The 20079-nt window shown below is 52.3% G+C and overlaps 4 protein-coding genes across 4 annotated transcripts; 2 read left to right on the top strand and 2 right to left on the bottom strand.

The window, feature by feature from the left end:
• Positions 1-2442: 2442 nt before the first annotated feature.
• On the top strand, positions 2443-3426 carry NCLIV_054140 (putative adenylyl cyclase associated protein; the record flags this gene model as incomplete). Its single annotated transcript, XM_003884966.1, has 3 exons — positions 2443-2572; positions 2740-2897; positions 3043-3426. Coding segments are annotated over 3 exons (672 nt in total), but the record flags the coding sequence as incomplete, so codon positions are not given.
• Positions 3427-4038: 612 nt separating this feature from the next.
• On the top strand, positions 4039-4746 carry NCLIV_054130 (conserved hypothetical protein; the record flags this gene model as incomplete). Its single annotated transcript, XM_003884965.1, has 1 exon — positions 4039-4746. One exon carries the CDS (start codon positions 4039-4041, stop codon positions 4744-4746), a length of 708 nt encoding a protein of 235 aa, XP_003885014.1.
• A 1501-nt stretch (positions 4747-6247) lies between these two features.
• Positions 6248-11388, bottom strand: NCLIV_054120 (uncharacterized protein; the record flags this gene model as incomplete). Its single annotated transcript, XM_003884964.1, has 5 exons — positions 6248-6306; positions 6825-7056; positions 7311-7420; positions 7874-8219; positions 8827-11388. The coding sequence occupies 5 exons, from the start codon at positions 11386-11388 to the stop codon at positions 6248-6250; spliced, it is 3309 nt and encodes a 1102-aa protein (XP_003885013.1).
• Positions 11389-14778: 3390 nt separating this feature from the next.
• Positions 14779-20079, bottom strand: NCLIV_054110 (YHL017Wp-like protein, related; the record flags this gene model as incomplete). The annotated part of the gene is made up of 8 exons (XM_003884963.1): positions 14779-14790; positions 15516-15812; positions 16120-16167; positions 16674-16740; positions 17095-17213; positions 17588-17710; positions 18264-18396; positions 18677-20079. 8 exons carry the CDS (start codon positions 20077-20079, stop codon positions 14779-14781), a joined length of 2202 nt encoding a protein of 733 aa, XP_003885012.1.

Raw genomic sequence — 20079 nt, 5'->3', positions numbered from 1 at the left:
CCGCGTAAGTGGAAAGTCCAAACATAAGCAACGTCGTGCGTGGGCGTCCTCTGGGGCCGATGTTCAGTTTGCCTGTGGCGATCCACATCGTTTTGGAGGCCTCTTTTTGTGAGCAAGCAGTCACTGCAAACTGCGCTTTTCGTTGCGTATATTCGGTTCTCCGTTTTTCACTGGTGCGCCTAACGGCGCCGCAGACTGTCCCGGTAGGTGTGGGTCGCAGGAAGCACGCCCGGGGTGACTTTCGTAGGTCCATTCGTGGGGGCACAGAAGGCGTTACACACAGCCACCGCGTCTCCACCCGTCCCTCAAGAGAACCAACAGTGGCAGTGAGCGGGGAAACGGAGGTGGCAAACAGCAGCAGAAATCACACACATAGCTTTTTACTCGGGAGAGTCCGCATTCATGATACTATCGATGTCAGAGACAGCTTGTTGCGGTCGTAGCATAAAATGCTGAGGCGTAGGCTTGCGGAGCAATGCAAGGCATTCCGATTGTGCCGACCTTGAGCGAAAGCGACGAATTGTTTCTTTCAGTGGCACTTGCACTCCGTGCACGCGTGATCGGTGCTATGCCTTGCACTCAGCACGGCCAGGTGTATTCAACAGTACTGCCAGGGCTAAAACTACTCACAGAGTGACGTGATTTCCATCGAAGACGGAGAAGTGATTCATTCAGTAGAATACTTGGTGAGCTCCGCAACTTGAAAGCGCTCAAGTCCTCTTCCACAGAAGCTGTTAGAAAGCAATAAAGCAATGCAATATGGTACCCGTATGCACGCACAACACGAAATTGGAACCAGCGATTGCTGCGACTGCAGGGACACTCAGTACCCAGAACACGGTCTCGGCAGTATCTCAGATGTACGTTGGACGAGGGGCGAATTTATGAGGGAGAAGCGGACACCTTCGGCGGCCATAGTGTTTTGTCGCTCACTCATTTTCTTTCCCCTCACACCAAACCTTCCCTATCTGCTGGGCGATCTTCATTCTCCGCTCAAGTATGAGGGACCCACGCACGTGTCTAGGGCTATTCTCTCTGCGCCTGCAAGTGTGTTGAAAGCCAGTGCAGTTTGTATCAACTGTCTGAGCCGATTTCATAGCGTGTACGGGAAACCCAGTAATTCTTGTGATGTTGTGAGGGGGGGGGGGGGGGGGGGGACGAAATCGCTTGTCAACAACGATAGTATACGTTTTCGCACATTGCTACTGCCTCCTTTGTCATTCTGTGCAACTAAGATTCCGTGCAGTACGAGTACGTGTAGAGTTCCTGTATGACAATTATTCACAGAAGCATCGGATCTCTTTGGGCCGTTAGAAGTGTGATCACCCTCGAACAGGATCGGGGGATTAAGGATTTCCGTCCATACCTTTCGCACATATCCACTTTGCGAAGACAAAACGGTTTCAAGACACTCAAAGCCTAAAATGGGATGTGAATCAGGAGTGCCAAATTCCTACACTTGCCTAGCGTGGACCCTTTTCAAACAGCACTTCTCGACATTGGGCTGCCCCTGAGCAATGACGACTTCATCCATGACGCGACACACTGCTCCCGGTCTCCTGAAGACTTCCCATTGTAACACCATTTTCCTTCACAGTCTATGACAAACGGATTTTGGGCTACAGTGCCGCGTTTCTCACCAGAGACCCCCGCTTGCGATTTACAGCTATGCCTTGGTAGGGGCATGCATTCTTGGTACCACATGGAGATCTGTATCATCCCGCTCGATTTCGACAAAACGCAGGTATACCATACACCTGTGGGACAAAGGTGGGAGTCTCCTTGTCTTCGAGCCGAGACGCACGCCTGAGTGACGCGGTATGGAACGGCAAAAACAGGTTGGTCGGGCAGAGGCAGAAATGAAAAGCGATGGATGGTCACCGTAGACGGTGCTTGCATAATGACGCATGTCTCTATAATCCCTCCCCATACCGACGTGCTGCGGGGCTCTGCATCATAATATTTGTAAATCTTTCTTCCGCACCGCAATAATTTTATGGATGCATAGCGAAAACTCGCGGAGCGGTGTTTCTCCTTTTCTACCGTATGGAGCAGGCTGGAAACGCTGCGCTAGCTACCGCTGTCGCGACTTCTCAATGCAACGACTCCAGCTTCGGGCCCAGCGCTCTCCACAGCGCGTCGCATCATGACTACTCGGCCTCGACAATCCGGTTCTCACCATTTTTGTGCAGGGAAGGAGCGTTAGTCACTTTTCCTTCTTACCAGGTTTAACCGAATACATCAAAAACCGTTTGCGCAGCCAGAAAGAGATCGACTGGTCGTGCGACTGGAGCGGATGCACAGTAAGCATAGACCCGGTTGTCGTTAACTATCTCGTCGGGAGCTAATCCGAGAGCCAAAGCGGGAGCGATGCGGTAACTGATCCGGTAGCCATATCCGCTCATTGCAGTTTTTTTCTGTCTCCTGTTTGCGCTTTTTCAGGAACCACACCTCGAACTACATTGTAACGCGTCTTTTTTCCCGAAGCCAGGCATGGTTCTGTCATCGTGCACGTGTCTTCAGTTTTTTCAGGGGACTAAAGAGCAAACCAAAGTCGGCAATCGCAAGGCAGGTATGTTGCCGCCAGTGATACTCTGCAGAACATCCCGACCACACGAACTTTGGAAATGCGAGTTGTCGCTGCAGTTGAATCCTCATGACATTTTTGCCCACACAATGACAATTCATATATGTACCGTATACGTGCGCATTTTGCATGTGGCTATTTGCGACTTCTAGGTGAGTCCACTGCCACCATGTCGGGAACTGCGGCAAAAAGTGGGGCCAAGGGGGCCGAGAAGTTGGAACTGCAAGGCGACACATGGCGCGTGTGCAACTTTGTCGATAAGAAGGACATCATCAAAATCGATGCGGCTACAATGAAACAAAAAGTCCAGGTTAGTGATTAGGCTGGTTGCTTAGTGGCGCATATTCGTTGGTAATACACCGCCTGCCGTTTTAAGCAATTGCCTCTCGTAGAAAAGACGTGCCGACATTGTTATGGTTTATGATTGGACTGTATGTGCTCCATGTGCGCTACAGATCCGCGACTGTAAAGGAGTTGGCATCCAGATAGAATCAAAGGTCAACTCCGTCATCATTGACAACTGCGAAAACTTGAGGCTGTGCGTCAACAGCCTGATCTCTGGTGCCGAGTTCGTCAACTGTCGCAAAATCAAGTTTCAGGTCCAGGGTACTTGCCATTCGATTGCGATCGACAAGTGCTCGGGTGTGGATCTCTATGTCTCGAAGGAAAGCAAAGATGTCGAGATCACGACTAGCAAGTCTGGGGAAATGAATCTGAATTTCCCCAAGACAGACCAGGAGGATGGCGATTGGACAGAAGTGCCCATTCCCGAACAATTCCACCACCACATCAAGAACGGCGTACTTGAAACCAGGGTTTCTGAGCTGTACTCGCGCTGAGAAAGGCGACGGGGTCGTCCTGACCTTTTCAGCGTGTCGATTAAGGACGGGTACTAACGCTGTTGTTCTTATTGCATATATTCATTACCGGTTTTGGTGTGTGCTGGTCTGGGAGAAGACAACGAATGAACTCTTCTCGACTGTCGACTTCTTTGAATATTACGCACGGACGCTCTGCGCACGTTCGATCAAAAGCGGTTTCTCTTGGAGAGGGACTTGGTCTGTCCGATGATGCGCACGAGCCATTTGTGCGACTTTCTGTGCGAACACGATCTGGTAGCATGGGGTGGCATGTGCGGGTTGTCGATGGCAGAACACCACATGCATGGCCTCTCAGGAGAAATACACAGTCGAGAATAATCAATGACCATGTCTTTGAGTATTGGTGTGCTGGCAGCATTCGTCTGCCGTAGTGGGTGTGGGAGGGACAGTGGCCAGAGTTTCTGAGGATAGCTGGCAGGTGCCAGTATAGGAGTGAGCTGGTTGAAACATTGAAAGAAAGAGTGTCGAATCGCCATGGCGTTTTGATATCGACAAATGCGTTGTAATCTTTACTTGAAGTATGTCGGCTGCGTTCACCTGCACTGAACGCGTTTGCCTTACTCGTGGCAAATGCTGCTTCTCTTTTGCCTTGTTGGAAGACACCAATGGCATCTACAGCCACTGGAAGACGCCGAAAGGTGTACGTACACCGGCAAGCTTGGACGTCAGACACCGGCGGCCGCCCGTTACTGCTGTGTTCACCTACTCACCGCTGTTGCCCCTGCGAAGTTCCGGTTTTTGAATTTAATGCCCTCTAGTGTAGATTTAAATATGATTGTCTTCCTCGCACTCGTATGTAGTTTGGCTTTCATGAATCTGTCCAGCGGACAGTTCAACTTCCCGACAATGGAAGCTGGAAATAACACAGCACGGGAGTTTCGTGCGTATCAACTTATCCCGCGTCACACGCACGATGTAGAGGGGGTTGACGCTGGGTCGAATTTATACAGCTTCGGAGCAGCGCGAGTGGACACACATGAAGCGCGACTGGACACACCTGAAGCGGCTAGCTACCCCGTCACGCAGGAGCAGGGCGTGCATGAACATCCCAACGACATGAACCCTTACGAGATAGTGGACAATTACGCTTCCATCCTAGACACTGTCAAGCACGGGGTTGTGCTAGAGGCGATCTTACCATTGGTTACCATGGCTCCGTTGCTGGTGTCTGCTGGTCTCGAAGCTGACATGGACTGGACCGTCCCCGCGGCTCCTAAGGTGTCGTTCCCCAAGCTCGGACAAACGCACACTGTCTACATGTTGAAGTGCTTTGTATGAGCGAAGCCGGGTCAGGTACGTATCTGCTTCGCTGGCTGACGGTGACGACCCTTCGTAGTGAGTACGGTCAGGAACTCGTTACAGATGTATGGTAGGAGTCGTCTGCTTCGTTTTCGAAAATGGCGGAACTGCTTCACTGCAGACAGAGGCATCAGAGGCTCTGTTTCAGCGTAGGTGAGGAATTCGTGCAATTGTGTGTAAACTGTGTTACTCCGTTCTGGCATCCGCGATCGTAGACGACACAGGAGACGGCTTCCGGCACGATAATCTGTGTCCGTCTGTATTTCATCGGGGGAACTCGACCACTATGATGCGAAGACGTGAAACCAGCTCATTTCCAGTGCTTGAGCCACCCATCTGACTACAAAAGTGACCGCTTTCCACGGACACAAACCATATCAGTGCTCTTTTACCATGGTCAAGACTCCAACGTCAGGAAAAGTCATCGCTCCGCTCTCTACGCGGCTGCAAGGTGATTACCGCACCACTGCGAGTCCTGCCTAGCTGAATGAAGTATAGTAACTGAAAACATGCGAGACAACACCGTTCTAGACTTGGAATCACGAAGGAATGGGGAAACCACAGGAAACTGAGTTTTTTTACAGCAATTTCCGAAGGAGTGATCTACATTCTGCAATCGGAGCGACAGTTACTTTAGCTTACTAACAGCATTCTACAAACTTGACATAAACTGTGCTGAGCCTCAGCCGCAATGAGTAACAATTTCTCCACCCCATGTACCTGACCTCAGGAAATCCTGAGGGGAAAAATACCGGGAATCGTCTTCCCACCCCACTTTTCAGCTAATTTAGACTGTGACTTGGGGGCTATACCCGTAAACGAGAAATAAGTGAGCATCAGTGACACACGCTTCTGCGGGCTCTATGTGCCTGTCTCACTACATATGCTGCCCAGCGATACGTAGAGGGCCATTAGCCATGCTTATTAAGAAAACGCCTCTTTTGGGCTTGTTATAGACTCACGGAAGCGCAGTTTGTAGTACATTACGCGTGTCAACGTATTGATCTGTCAACTCACATGCTCGGCATAGCAAAGGCGCCACTGATCATCCAGGGAAATAAATAAGGGATCACTTAGCTGACTGAAACTCCTCAATTCGAGAATGAAGTCTACGGAACAAGTCAGTGAGTGGCGGGAGCTTCAGACCACAACCGCTCACGGGGCAAAAAACTCGCTGAGTTCTCCGGTGCCCGGTGGTACTGTTATCATTTTTTTCACACCGAGCCCATATTGCCTATAGACAAGGCAGATTGGACGCAAAAAACTCTGGAAAAAGTCAACTGGCGTTCATTTGTTAAAGTCTCGCAAGCACGTTGCAGTGCCTTCGCTTGGCGTCGGACGCGGGGTTTAGAAAGAAAGAAACGTCAGAAAGTTTACGCGCCATACAACAGAAACAATGACTTGCTTTGGCGAGCGGCATGAACAAGGCACTGGCAAAGCAGACAAAAATCTATTTCTTTTTCTGATCTGTCGGAGACCGCTAGAGAGTTGTGAGGATCGTCGAAACTGCAATAAGCGCATGGGCAGCATTTGCGATGCCTGAATCAAAGCAAATCACCAGCAAACAACACGTCCACTCATACGTAGTGATCAGTTGCTTCGCCCTTCTGGTCCGAGAGAGGGTAAATGGCTCAAGAAATTAGCAATTTGAAAACAAATCTATCATAATTATGGAAAGAAAAGCAGACCTGCGTATGTTGTAGTCCAGGCTGAAGCTGCCACGCTGCTCAAGTGCTTTGCTTGCGTTTCATATATGCTCTTTCCAAAGTATCAACATTCGCAAACTGCGGCTGATGCTTGAGTGTGACCTTCTTTTTCCTTCCTCCAGTTGTAGGCCAATGAACAGGAGCACGATTCATCATCAACCACACTCCTGATTCCTAATAGCAATCTTACTGAACAGCCGCTGGTGTATGGTCGCCGCCGATCCCCCAAGCAGCCGATAAACCTTACCCAGAATCACCACTTGCCATCGACTTTAGCAGCTACGGTAACTGTAGAGTGATAAGACAAGATGTTCAACCTTCTTCTATTGAACGAAAGTAGATAATACTCACCTTGCATGCTAGCTGTGATTGATGAGCTGCCAGTCTCCGCGCCAGCGGCTGCCCATCCTGGTTCGGCCTCTACGACTTCGGCATAGTCTTCGACCTCCTTCATGAACGCTTGCTGCTGATTGGAGAGGGTCCCCTTCGGGATACAGGCAACCTGTGGATCAAAGATGCCTTCCTCGTGGCAGGTGATTACCCGCCGTACTCCCATGAAAGAAGATCCGGGACGGCATTTCACCTGCAGGAGCACCCAGGAGTAACCAGCCCCTTGCATTAGTGAATGAACCTTATTCCGCTTTCCAGTTCTGCTGTCAGAACTCGAGAAACCGCAGAAAGCAGATATGCAAAGAACCACGAACCAGAACTCCTCCGACGAGACTATAGCTGGCTCCTCTCCCTCCCCACAAACGACAGACTAGCAAGCGTAACCTGCCGTCGACGAACTGAGTAAGTTCGTACAAAAAAGGCACACGAGTAATGACTTGCCTCAACCTGGTCGCCGAGTGCGTAGAAAGGCTTATCGGGATGGAGCGTGGCGTTAGCCAGTTCGCGAGGCCGAACACAGACTTTGTCTGGTGTGAGGTTCCTGCTGATTTCCAACTCTGTATACAGCAGGATAAAACGCTCATACACGAGCACCACCGACCTTGTCCCTTGGAGCAGTGCAGCGAACGAGTAGCCAAACTCTGACCTAACTGATACCCGAGTGCATCTCCGCCCCGACACTTTCTGACACTAAATAACATATCCCTGATGTTGGAGCGTCGATGTTTGCCTCATCAATGTGAGTCTCGTAATGCCTCACCCTTCTGCTGGAATGCAGCTGACTCGTCGAATAGAGTTAGGAGGTCAAATAGGCTAGCGATCCAGACGCCATGCTACAGGCGAAACAAAAGAAATATCATCCCTCGCAAGTGTGGACGTTTTAACGCATCCTTGGGCGTCTACAAATCATGGTACTGCTGTAGACGAAAAAACGATGCACTACCTCGAACGAAAATCGTGTGCCACATGGCAGCAAAGGACACCTTACCAACGTGAGAAAGACCACTCACCTTCAAGCCTCCTTTGTTTCTCTGCAATGATTGTCCCCCACAAAAGTTTCTCGGCTGTGGGAGCCTCCAAACGGTTGACGCAGACGCTACGGCCACCATTCGTCTGGGCTGCCTCCTCCTTGCCAACCTCTTTTTCCTCTTTGTCGCCAGGTTGTTTGCTGTCACTTGGCGTTGTATCTGAAACCTCAGGGCCCTCAGATAGCCAGTGGCAGTCGTAGATAACAGGAGTCCCCGACTCTTTGAGCCGGGCTGTGGCTCTCTCCATCATATCGCATGACGGTTTGTCCCGGAACTCCTCGCATCCACGCATAATGCCCTCGAATGATTGTCTGGTGAGCGAGACCGACTGGTAGCCTGTCCAGGAACCACAGCGGAAATATTTTCAAGAAGCGCCGCTTGTAATAAAGGCAGGAGTCGTGACCTCGCTGCCGATACATTAAAAGACACCACTTGTGACCGTATGCTACCTAAGACACATTGGCTGTTCTACCGCGAACTCGAAAGTACAGAATTCCAGAATTAGACGCGAGGACTGGCAGGAGCCTTGAATGATACATACGGGACACGAGCTTGTGTATGATATTCAAGAGCAATATACGCATTATGCGATTTATGTGAAGACTTATGAGACGGAGCTAGCCCTCCGCCTTTTCGCTGGTGCCGAACTGGAGTCCGAAACGCTGCAGCGTGGTATGAGTTTAGAGTGTTCTGCACAAGCTTTCGCTACACTCTGCTGTCTTGTACGATGAGAGCAGCTGCATCCGTTTGGCAACCCCGGGATGCTCAAAGTGTTTAGGTATCGCATCTATCTGATGTCGTGGAGCTGAGGCAGATGAACCAGCACCCTGAAGTAAGACGATTGACTTGCCTTGGTTGACGCAGGCATCTTTAGGGAGGAGCGTTTCATATCTGCAACTCTGATGCTCATTGCATTTGTCAGCCTCGAGGATGACCGTGCAGTTGAAAAAGCATTGGCGGTAGACGTCGTCATGGAAGCAGTTCGTGGTCTCGACACACTTCTGCGGATCCAGAATGTCAATGCATCTGGGGTGGTCCTTGCTGCCACTGGTGTGACTCGCTTCTGACTCATTGCCCCCTTTCTCGTCTGGTCCTACACCGCTTTCACTCTCATGCGGGTGATCGTGTCCCCCTTTCTCGTCTGGTCCTACACCGCTTTCACTCTCATGCGGGTGATCGTGTCCCCCTTTCTCGTCTGGTCCTACACCGCTTTCACTCTCATGCGGGTGATCGTGTCCCCCTTTCTCGTCTGGTCCTACACCGCTTTCACTCTCATGCGGGTGATCGTGTCCCCCTTTCTCGTCTGGTCCTACACCGCTTTCACTCTCATGCGGATGATCGTGTCCCCCTTTCTCGTCTGGTCCTACACCGCTTTCACTCTCATGCGGGTGATCGTGTCCCCCTTTCTCGTCTGGTCCTACACCGCTTTCACTCTCATGCGGGTGATCGTGTCCTCCGTTTTCTTCTTCCCTCTCACTTGAGGGTTCCTCGGTATCCGCTGCCTGCTGCACACCCTTGCCCGCTGCCCCATGAGCCCCTTCTGCTTTTGTCTCTCCTGCCTTGTCACTCTCATCCTCTATCCCGTCCTCTGCGGAGCCCTGTCCTTCACCGTCATATTGTTGGTTTGCGCTTGCAGAGCCGACCTCCTCAGAGCCTCCGGCCTCTTCGCTGGCACCCCTTGTCTGGAGGAAGCTCAAAGGCTGCTCTCCGTTCATGAATCTGTCTTGGTCGTCTGTGGCGCGGTGCTCCCGGATTTGCACAGAGTGTTGACTCCGCTGCACAAAGGATCTCTGCTTTGCGTCTATGGCATTGTCAGCTGCCGTTCCGACGGTCCGTTTGCTGCCAAGCTCAAGAAAGAAGAGACCTGGGAAAACGGAAGAATCATCATGGCTCACGGCGGAATCTTCCTCGTGTTCCTCAACAGGTTCCGCCGGGCTCGCATAAAACGACACAGACTGACTGCGTGAATGATGGCCCGAAGATTTGCTGGAAGAACCCTTGTGACGGCGATGCGATTTATCCTTCTCCCAAGGAAGGCCGAAATCATGTTTCCAAAAACTCTTTTCCTTCCCGAGGTGCGACTTCTTCCCCGGACGCCCATGCTTCCCCTTTTTCCGGGGTGTTTCACTGGATTCATCATCGTCATCATCGCCATCGCCGTCAACGTCCCAGGGATCATGCGGGTCAAAAGGATCGTAGTGGTCTTCGTCGACATCCATGTCATCGTCTTCATCGAGAAACGCATCATCATCATGTTCCATACTTTTATGGTAGGCCTTATCGACATAACCAAGAACTTTCCCCTTTTTCGGAATCCAGGAAAGCGATTGATAGTCCATAGAGCTGACGGGTCCGGCCAGAGGATCCATCACAGCACCTAGGGTTTTTCTGATTTCGTCATGTTCCCCAGAAGGCTGTTCGGAATATAACCGTTCCAGCGTCTCAAGCTCGCGGGAAAACTTCTTAACCGATTCCCGCATAGTTTTGATGTCTTTACCAACAACTTTCAAACCGTGAAGAACATCAGCTCCAGATCCCTTGTCGGTAGCGTCAACGATGTCAACTGGCTTATCCAGTTCTTCGATCCTGTTCACGAGCGCTGCTGTGCTTTTTGTTTCTGTGTTGGCATGCATGCGACTGAAAAGCTTTTTCATGAATTTGTGTTGTTCTGCTAGCGCCTGCATCTCCAGCTCCACCTCGCGCTGCCTCGCCTCCGGATAGTGCTCGTGGCGGATCACTTCGTCCATCTTCAGTTTCTCAAGCCCAAAAATTTCCGCCTGCTGCGTGTACAGCTCTCGCTCGAGAGCCAAGAGGTATTCTCTCAGCAAATCACGCATATCTTCCCCGACTCGCTGATGCTCCTTCCAGATGCGACGTAACAAGGCACCGGAAACTTGGACAGACTTGATACTATCCAACTGGTCAATAACCGCCTCTGCCAGAGATCCATCGACCGCTCGAACATCTTTCTTTTTGGAACGGGCTGGTTTGTTCAGTTTCTTTGATGTGTCCGGTGACTTGTCTGTAGTGGTGCTGGGCGTCGCAGCTGGGGCCGTGTCAGGGCTTGGGGTCGGGCTCGACGGCGGTGAGGAAACGGATGGTGCCTTCACTTTCTCAGGTTTTGCTTCCGGGGTTTCACTGGGGCTCTGTTTCTTATCGGGAAGATCGTCCTTCTTTTCTGGAGCCGCTAAGTCAGCGGAGGAGACAGATTGCTGAGCATCTGATTCGCTGGGCTGTTCAACGCTAGAACGCTCCTGATCCGACTGATTCGCGCTGATCTCTGCAACATCCTTGTGCACCGACGCACGAGTCGATACAGACAAGGCGTCAACGCCAGCCTCGAAGGTCCAAAAGGCGCTCGGCAACCCCAAGAATGCAATGAGACAGGAGAAAATCAAACAGAGAAAGGTCGGTTTCAGCCCTTTAGTCCACAAGGTTGATCGTTTGGCTAGTCCGAGAGCGATCGCCCCGCTGGGGGCAGCTCGCGAAGGCGCCATGGCAGAGAGAGAGCTTTCCGATTGCAGTTACAAGACTCGAGAGGACTGCCTGCGGCCTCCTTGTGGTGTCGAAAAGCTTTGAGCGAAGCAAGTGTCGAAAACGAACTCAAGTAGGACCGTTCCTCCTGAAAAATGACGCGGCGACAGACGGGTCCATAACAAAAAAGGACGATGTTCGGTCCGAAAGGAGGCGACACACCGCAGGCGCCTCCGTTACCCGCGAAGCTTTGCAACTCAGAAAGCGACTGGGACAGCGATACACCGGCGGAAACGGCGACAGAAAATGAAGTCGAAGGGAAAACAGAGCCAGCGAAACAGGCGAATGCAGCTGTTGGGTCCGCGAAGAGGATTCTACCAGGACCGACGCGTGACGCGGCACACTGGTGGTAGTGGCAAATTTACTGACGGGTAAGTCGATTAATTTACTGACGGGTAAGTCGATACATGAAAGTTAACGTGAAGCAGATCAAAATGTCCCCTAAGTCCTCGAGTTATCTGATCCTCTCGACCGCCCCCGGGTACACGCCCCGAAGGGCCAGGAACCCAAGGGCTGTTCTGGAAGGCGGCAGACTGGCTGAGCAGTTTACAATGGCAACTCAGACGGACAGGAGGTCGCTTATTTTGCCAGGCATTCAGCGTTTCTTGGACTCCTGATTCAAGCTGGCCGCGCCTGAAAAAAGATTTACGGTCTCGTTTCTCTTTGGAAAGGCCAGCGTTTCAAGGCCGTAGCAGACATTACACTGGGCGTGAGTCGTGCCTGATCGAGAAGCGACGAGACCCGCTCAAAACGTACAAAGGAAACATGGAGGGGTCGGCGTGGCCCGACGAATAAAAGAGATTCAGCTCCGATAAAAACGCGTGGAGCACATAGAGTAGCTAAGGCCCATGGAGGAGGATAACCTCTGGCTTGGCACGTTGTAGTCTTGGCCCAAAGCCAGCAGTGACTCCGCCATTACTGACGAGAATGCAGGTAAAGCCTGAAAACGACCTGCGTTGCTGAGAAACCGAACAAGCTAGCGCAAGAAATTCTCGTGAGCAACTCCCCTCTGCCACGAGCCCCGATCCCCCTGCTTTGCCAAATTCACTTCGCGACAACGAACTCTCCCGTTTTGACTCGGGATCGCGCCGCTAGACAGGAAGACACCACGGCCGCTTTTCCATGCTAGCTGGACACTCTGAAGCGAGCCTAGGGCGCCGCCAGGCCGTTCCACGCGGCGGGGAAACAGCATCATCTCCGGCCGGCACTTTTGCCAGCTCACTTGAGAACCATGAAGCAAATTTCAAAAGACAAAATGACTCGTTTCTGCTTCAGGGAAAGTCACGTTCTCGTGTGTGAAATCACGGTGTGTCTGCCAGGTATGGGGCCGCGCGCCGTCGCGGGTTTTTGCGCACTTGTTGTCTTCAAACCAGCTAGACCCTAGATGCCTGAAGTTGCAATTCCTTCTCTGTGTTCCCCCCTTATTTTCTGTCAAAGCAGTGTACTTTCCACGCTGCCATTTTAGCTCGCTTCTCTTCCGAGCGAAGCGCTGTAAGATGGCACGGGTTCGTACTGCGGAATTTCGTGATGCGGAAATCTGCGACGGCGTTCGTTGTCTGGAAACGCTACACAGCAAGGACGCGCCGTGTTGCCCAGAACCGCATTTTTTTTTGAACAGCTCGAGAGAAGCACGCTTGATTCCAACATAAACGGGCGCAACATGGATTGTACCACACTCTTCAAGTGACACCGCAGGGAAATGTAGGCATAAACACTTGGTAGCAATCAGTTTTTGCTATCCTCTAGTTGAGCATCGTACCGTAGTAAGGGCATTCAGTTCACACTCACGGTTGCCTCCAAGCAGAAAAGGCCACTTTTGCCAGGGACAACGAAGCCTCCTAAGGGGGGAATAAACTGCAAATCGGAGGGAGACGTACCAGAGGCTCCATGCGCTAATTCTTTGTGCCTTCATAGTCTGCCCAGAAAATTTTGCCCGTGAAAATACCCCGTCCATAGCACGAAATACAGCTCACGGCGCAAAATACGAAAATTGTGAGCCATCACGCTGTCTGCCTCCAGACTGGCAAGTCTCCCTTGACGCCGTCTACACACGGTCACATAGCCTTCATCGTGCTCGCAGTTGCCTGAACTCACGCGAAACTACGCCTCTGGAATGTTCTCGCGGAGGTGGGGCCGTATGCACGGGCACACCACCACCCGTGAATCACTCCGTAACTACATGGATCTGTGACGAAACACAAGATATCTGAAGGCCGGAATCTTGCGGTCTCTGTAGGAAGACAGGGAGGACCTCTGTACACCTGAGACTCGCGCTTGAAACCCAGATCAGGATCGTGCCGGCGTGTTTGCCATTCCTTTTCCAGGACACCTCAACCTAGGTACGGGAGAGCGTTCGAAGGCTGCTAAACTAACTTACCTTCCCATTCATCCGCCTGTTTGACTAAGGGTGTCCGTTATTTTTTTGTGCACTTAGACGACTAAGACGGCTTTGTGGATGAAGGCGTTTCCCTTCTGTCCCCGTGAGCAACAGTAATCCTGCCTAGTCTGCGTAGCCATCCGTTTATCAACGTGACTCCATACATTTCCCCCAAATAAAGAACTAGACTGAGGCTTCTACAGACTCCAATAGGAACATTAACCGCCTTCTCTTCTACCACTGTCTGATCGCGTTCAATGCGCATCAGACTTCTCATGGTGTTTCCAACCTAGCGTTTCATCCCAGCGGTCTGAGGAGCAGACACATACAGGGAAGGACCAAAAACTGGTCTCACCGAGAAAGTGAAAGTGGGCACTACAAAACGCGAAACACGCGTTTGGTTGTTTCCTTGGGAACAATGGCCAGAAAACAAGGGAGAACGCCCGGACCACGTTTTTTTGCGCATGTCACGAGGGTGACACTTCAACGAGAGGGTCCCCGCGCACGAAAAATCCCACTCAGTCCGTTTTCCTTCCACAAAAGGGCCATTGCCTCATGGCTCAGCTCCTTTCGTCCTCACGCACAAATGCTGCCAAACGGTAAACAAGCTTTCCATGACGGCCGTTCCTCTCATCCTGGTGGCATAAGTCGTTCGCTGCCTCTTTGGCACTTTTCATTGTTGAGCGGCCCTCACTTTCTGTTGACACACTCTAGTCCGGATGAGGCACAGGAACTCAAAACCGAATCGATCGTTGGCTCTCCCCTCTACTCTCGTCCCTTACTCAATCTAACTCAGCTCGCTTCTGAGCCGGTACTACGGTCAGTGTTCACGCCGGGTTGACAAGAACAGACAGAAAGGCAGAGCAAAATCCGAACAGCTCAAGTCCTCCGTTGCTCCCTGTCTCCCTGCCACACACTTGCACGCCGGTTGTCACCGTTCTTTCTAGCGAGGAAGGCACCTGGAAGTAGCGCGTGCTCACAACCCTACCTGCAGAAGAAAAGACGCCGAAAGAACGCAGGTTGTTGCTACAGTCATTCACTGTGTGCAATTTGGGTCAAGCGGAACAGCGGAACGCTTACTCAGGCGACCGCATGGGCGCCGACCAGCTCGAGCGCCTCCGCAGAAAAAAGTGAGACTGTTTGACGTCGACAGCCACCGAACAAGGGAAAAGGAACCCGCGATCATCTGTGCGTCAATGGGTTCAACGCGTCCTGTATCGGCATGTTTGGCATGACATGGTGAAGATAACTTGTCATAATGACACAACCAGCGAATTGAACGCAACCGACACCGGAGAAAAGGCGCGCGACGAAAGACACCCGCGCAGACTCGCACAGTAAGCAAGCGAATTAACGGGCTAACCGACCGCGTTGCAGCAGATTTCGGATTCAGTCTCGGCGACGCTCTCGTCCCCCTAACTATCCGCGAGCATGCTGATGATGTGACTGTCCACCGTTGCGATCCACGCATACAAACCACAGAAGCAGACACGCAACTGTAGGTTTGTCGCTCGTCCTCGACAAAGCAACCTTCACGTGTACACAAAATGACGGCTGCGATGTTCGAAGAGCTGACTGCGCCCTGCCAATTGCCTGCTTACGATCCTGAAGCGCTACGGCCTCTCTCGGTGGCTATTTCTCCATGCGTTCTTCCTTCTTCGTTTCCGGCTGTTCTGTCTTTCCTTCAGAACCGCCGCTCAGTCAAAAGCGTACCTGTCCATGCTCTAATCTACGGCCGTTTGTCGACGCGCCATCTTGCGTCGTCATTTCCACCTCGTCATCCAGCGTTTCCCTTCCGACAACCTGAGGCTGCGGCTTATTCCCCTCCCCGGCGGAGTGAGTCGGCGTCGGGAGGCGTTGAGAGGACGTTGGGGTCAGCTGTGTGCTGGTGTGGAAGCCTTCCTCGTCTCCTTGCAGATCCTCGTCAGACAAATTCCCATCGTCACTCATTGACCCAACAGAGTGCAGTTTGAAGTTCGGAATTCCTGCTTCCAGCTCTTCCTCCGAGAACTGCATATGCCATGAGGACATAGATGAAAAGACAATCCAGTACGCGAAAAATCCGATTCTTTACACGTCAGTACTTTCGGAATTACACATACATAAAAAACACGTCTAGATATGTATGGATTTGTGTAGACGTAGGGTGACGGCACAGTTGTCCTGTGTCCTTTTATCTAGCAGACAGATTCTTTTGTACGCTGAATGGATACAACGGTTTAGGCAAAGGCTTCTGTGTGTTCCTGAGCCAGGCCTCTCAGAAAAAAATACGAGGCAGTTTCCTTCCATTTTCCACACGAGCACGTGAAGGGCCTACGTGGTCATGAAAGTCGAGCTCCTCGCCCCAGACATGCAAGTCCGCCGCCTGAACAACATAAAGCCAAACACAGTCAACCAGCTGAAACCCACAACCCAGCTGAACCCCACCTACGCCTGGAAGTGTACGTTTATACACGCCATTCTGTATCTGTATGAGATACTACCTATCATACCTACCTGTATATGCGTAAACTATCTACTCCACCCCATACATGGTACGCATGCATATGCATGCAGATACATTACGCACACTAGCTATGGTCACGCACAGGCACGTGCATGCATACGTTCCACGAATCCCTTTGAGACGCTTTTTCACAAGCCGTCCCGAGAAGGAAGTATTCTCAGTCGACATCTTCAAAAGAGGCTGCTTGCCCTCGCGAGCTCCTCATCAGCGACTGTGTTTTCCAGTGTACTTCCACATCAAGGCACTGGTCTCTCTCGGACTGAGTCCGAGATTCACGCCAGTAGGGGGAAACGGTCGCGTCGAAGGTGAAAGGTTCTGTATCTCACGCTCTCCATTTCGGAAAAAGCGAAAACATATAACCTTACATTCTTTGTGTGAGCGGGATGATTTTCGAGATCGTCCACATCGCCCAACTCTGTGAAGTAAGCCAGCCTGAGGGGAACGCACAAACCGAAGAGACACCTTTGTCGGAAGCTGCAGATCAAAACGGTGCATGTCCAGGGTTACTTCTCTTCACTGATCTAAAAACCTTGTCTACGAAGGCGAATCCACATCCACCGGCATGTACTATAGACATCTCCTTTAATGCCGACTCCCTTCGTACGCAGCACACATACAGTATACCCCAGTCGCCTTCTATCCGTATGAACAAATACACACGTACACAGAACACAACTGTAGCTGTATACACGCACCTCTACGCACAAATGTGACACGGCTTGATCTGTAGAAACGCGATCGCGCTTGAAGAGAGCGGCGCTAAAAAAGCGGAGGGTTCGTGCTCACCGTCTGGATTGCTGGCTAGGCCTCCATATGGCCATCATTGCGGCGAGGACGAGAAGGAAGAGAAAGTGGGGAATGGCGTCGCTCAACCACCACTGGTCTCTCCATCGGTCCGACGCATCCTGAGCGCCAAACACACACACACACACACACGATGCCCCTCAGACGGAGAAAACTCCCGAAAACTCAGCAGAGAGATGGGGGCCGTCGAACAAGTCGCTTGAAAAACACAAAGGGACCAACCTGTACGCTCCTCATCTCGAAGACGCCTTCTGAAGGAAATGCAACTGCGCACGCCCCAGCGCCGACATACGGCGGAAACATACTGCAGCATGCAGGAACTCGCGTCCTTACATCCACTTAATACAAAGCATACAAAAATATGTATTGCAAGATGTACACATCCGGTTCCTCTACAAAAGAGAAGCCTCGTCCGCCCCTAGGTGAGAATAATCGGTCGGCACGATAGCCAGTAAGAGGCTCCCGGTTCTCTTACCCAAGAAGCTACGTAGATCTGGCAGAGAAGATCGATGATAGCCAAGACAATTGCTAGAAGGAGGACCGCGTATAGACGCCTGTAGATGAGCAGCTTCTCGTGCTGTTTCTGTTGTTGCAGCATCTGAAGAGACATGCAAAATCCGTACAGCGCCTGCATATCGCACAGTCGCTCTTCAACCACGCATCCGCGTCTCTCGGCACATCTACACCCAGCGGGCCAGGCGTCGCTACACACAGAATGCCTGAAACCTTCCAGTCCAGGCGCTCGTCTCAGAAGAAAACAAACGTGCCGTCCACCCTTTCACAGGCGTCGCTCCCGAGCACGGTGTCTCGGCTGGCACTCGGCATGCAAAGTCTCACGACAGGAAAACGGTAAAGGGTACTAAAAAGGAAAGTGCCCACCTCTCGTACAGCCGACCCCTGCAGTCGATTTCAGTTCCCCCTGGACGATCGGTGGTCCCGTCAAAGAAGAGATCCACTCGAGGCATACAACCCTTGCTACTTTTCATCGATCTACTCAACTCTCCGGGGACCTCGTGGCGGCCCATTTGCCAGTCTGCTGGCTCGTCTGGGAGCACCCCCTTCCCGTCTCGGACGGCCACAGAGGCGTACATGTATGTGCATACGAGTGGCAAGTGTATTTCTACACACTTTTTGCCGGAGCCAATACTTACTTCAATGTTGTTGTTGATGGACGAGATAATCCAGTAGAAGAGAACTCCGTTGAGGGTCGAGATGGGAATGAGGCAAGTTAAGAGGAGAACAAGAGGCAGGGAGTGAGAGTTGCTGAATTCGTCGCTGACTTGTCTGCACGTGACAGATACCCACACAGAGCGATCCCGAAACAAACTCGGGAATCTACGGACGGAAACCCATCGTGTGTGTGTTTATCTGCATCCCCTACGCACTGGCAAATCGCCTTGTACGATGCGTGAACGGGCCCCCAAGACCGTACAATTGTGTCCTTGCACCTTTTATTTTCTGGTGCTAACTTCTGGCTGACAGTCGACTTTCTCTGTGGAATCGCTTCGATCGCTTCTGCGCGTTGCGGCCCCGCGATCTGCTGCGCGGCAACCAAGGGTCTCACCTGACCGTGTCGAGAATAATGTAGAGGACAACGATGATTTGCATGCGGACGACAGTCTTTTTTTCCAGGACGGGGACGGTGATGGACCAGCCTATTGCTCCGAGGAGCACGAGCATGTAGGAAAAGATGCTTTTCACGACTGAGACGAGGATGGAGACGACGAGCAGCACTTTGTTTCGGTCACCCCTCATATTGTAGTCGTACAGGTAGACGAAGAGCGCCAGGCTTTCCAGGAAGCCGAGCACTGCGACGACGAGCATGAATTTGTGGAACGTGATCAAGTTGGCGCGTTGTCTGTACATCAGACACCCCCAGACGAAGCAGACGACAAGGTAGACGAGCATGAAGAGGAAGTAGAAGGGAATCTTGGGGTACTCGTACCCCGGCAGATAGCCGTACGCGTTCCGGACCGCCACCTCGCCTTCAAATGTGAGGCCCTTAAAGTTGCCGCAGTTGGAGGCGACGAGGAAGTAGATGTCGCTTTCTTCAATCTCCATCTGGATGCGTCTCTCGCCGGTCTCGGCGCCCTCGTCGCGCAAGGTGAGGGGACAGACATACTGGCCAGCGACAGCCGCGTCTCGGACAGCAACGGGCACCCGAGGAGAAGTCGGCTCTCGCGTCGAGCCTCCCTCGGCCCCAAGAGAAGAGGAGAGAAGCGGAATTGCATCGCCAGTGATGGGCCGCTTGAGCGCTCCAGGGTACGGGCACTCATTCGTTGGGGAGAAGGAGGTTGGGATGGAGAAGGAAGGGTGCTCGCCCTCGCCAGAGGGTGCCTGCGCAGAGCAGCAAAAGGGAGCGGCAGTCGGAGAGGTGAACAGCGTGCGGACGTAGGCGTACGGCAGGAGGGCGAGTTCCAGAGAGGCGGGCGAGCGCGCCGAGAAAGCGGGCGAGGCCGAGGACTCGGTTGGTCCCTCCTCCAGGGCCTTCTGAACCGTGGCGGACGACTCAGCGGTTAACCGCACGTTCTTGAACGTGACCGTCGGCGCGGGCGGAGAGTCGGAAGACGAGGAGAGGAAGAGGCTGATGAAGGGGAAGTAGAATTTTGTGTTTTTGCCGTAGAGAAAAAACGCGCCCTTTTCCGCAGCGATGTGGAGGGGCTCCGGCGCAGACTGGTTGGTGTACGTGACAATCTGGCCAGCACATGGGACAGAGAGGCAAGCGACGAGGAGACCGAGGCAAAGCGCAACGAAGACAGACGGGACGGAGACATAGGAGAAAGAGGTGCGGCGGAACAGGGAAACTGGAGAGCCAGGTGCGGCGAACGCAGCCAGCGTCGGACTCTGCGAGAAGAAATCGCGGCGGTTGTCTAAGCCAACGGACCGCAGGCTTGTGCGCCCGCTCGGAAGCCTCTCGTCCTCTTCCGAGTCCGCAGACAAACCTTCGGGTGCTCCAGGCCTCCTCAT

This window comes from Neospora caninum, chromosome XI (genome assembly GCF_000208865.1).
Source record: "Neospora caninum Liverpool complete genome, chromosome XI".
NCBI classification, from domain to species: domain Eukaryota; phylum Apicomplexa; class Conoidasida; order Eucoccidiorida; family Sarcocystidae; genus Neospora; species Neospora caninum.
The sequence above is the reverse complement of the archived record's forward strand: the minus strand, read 5'-3'. Positions and strand labels throughout refer to the sequence as shown.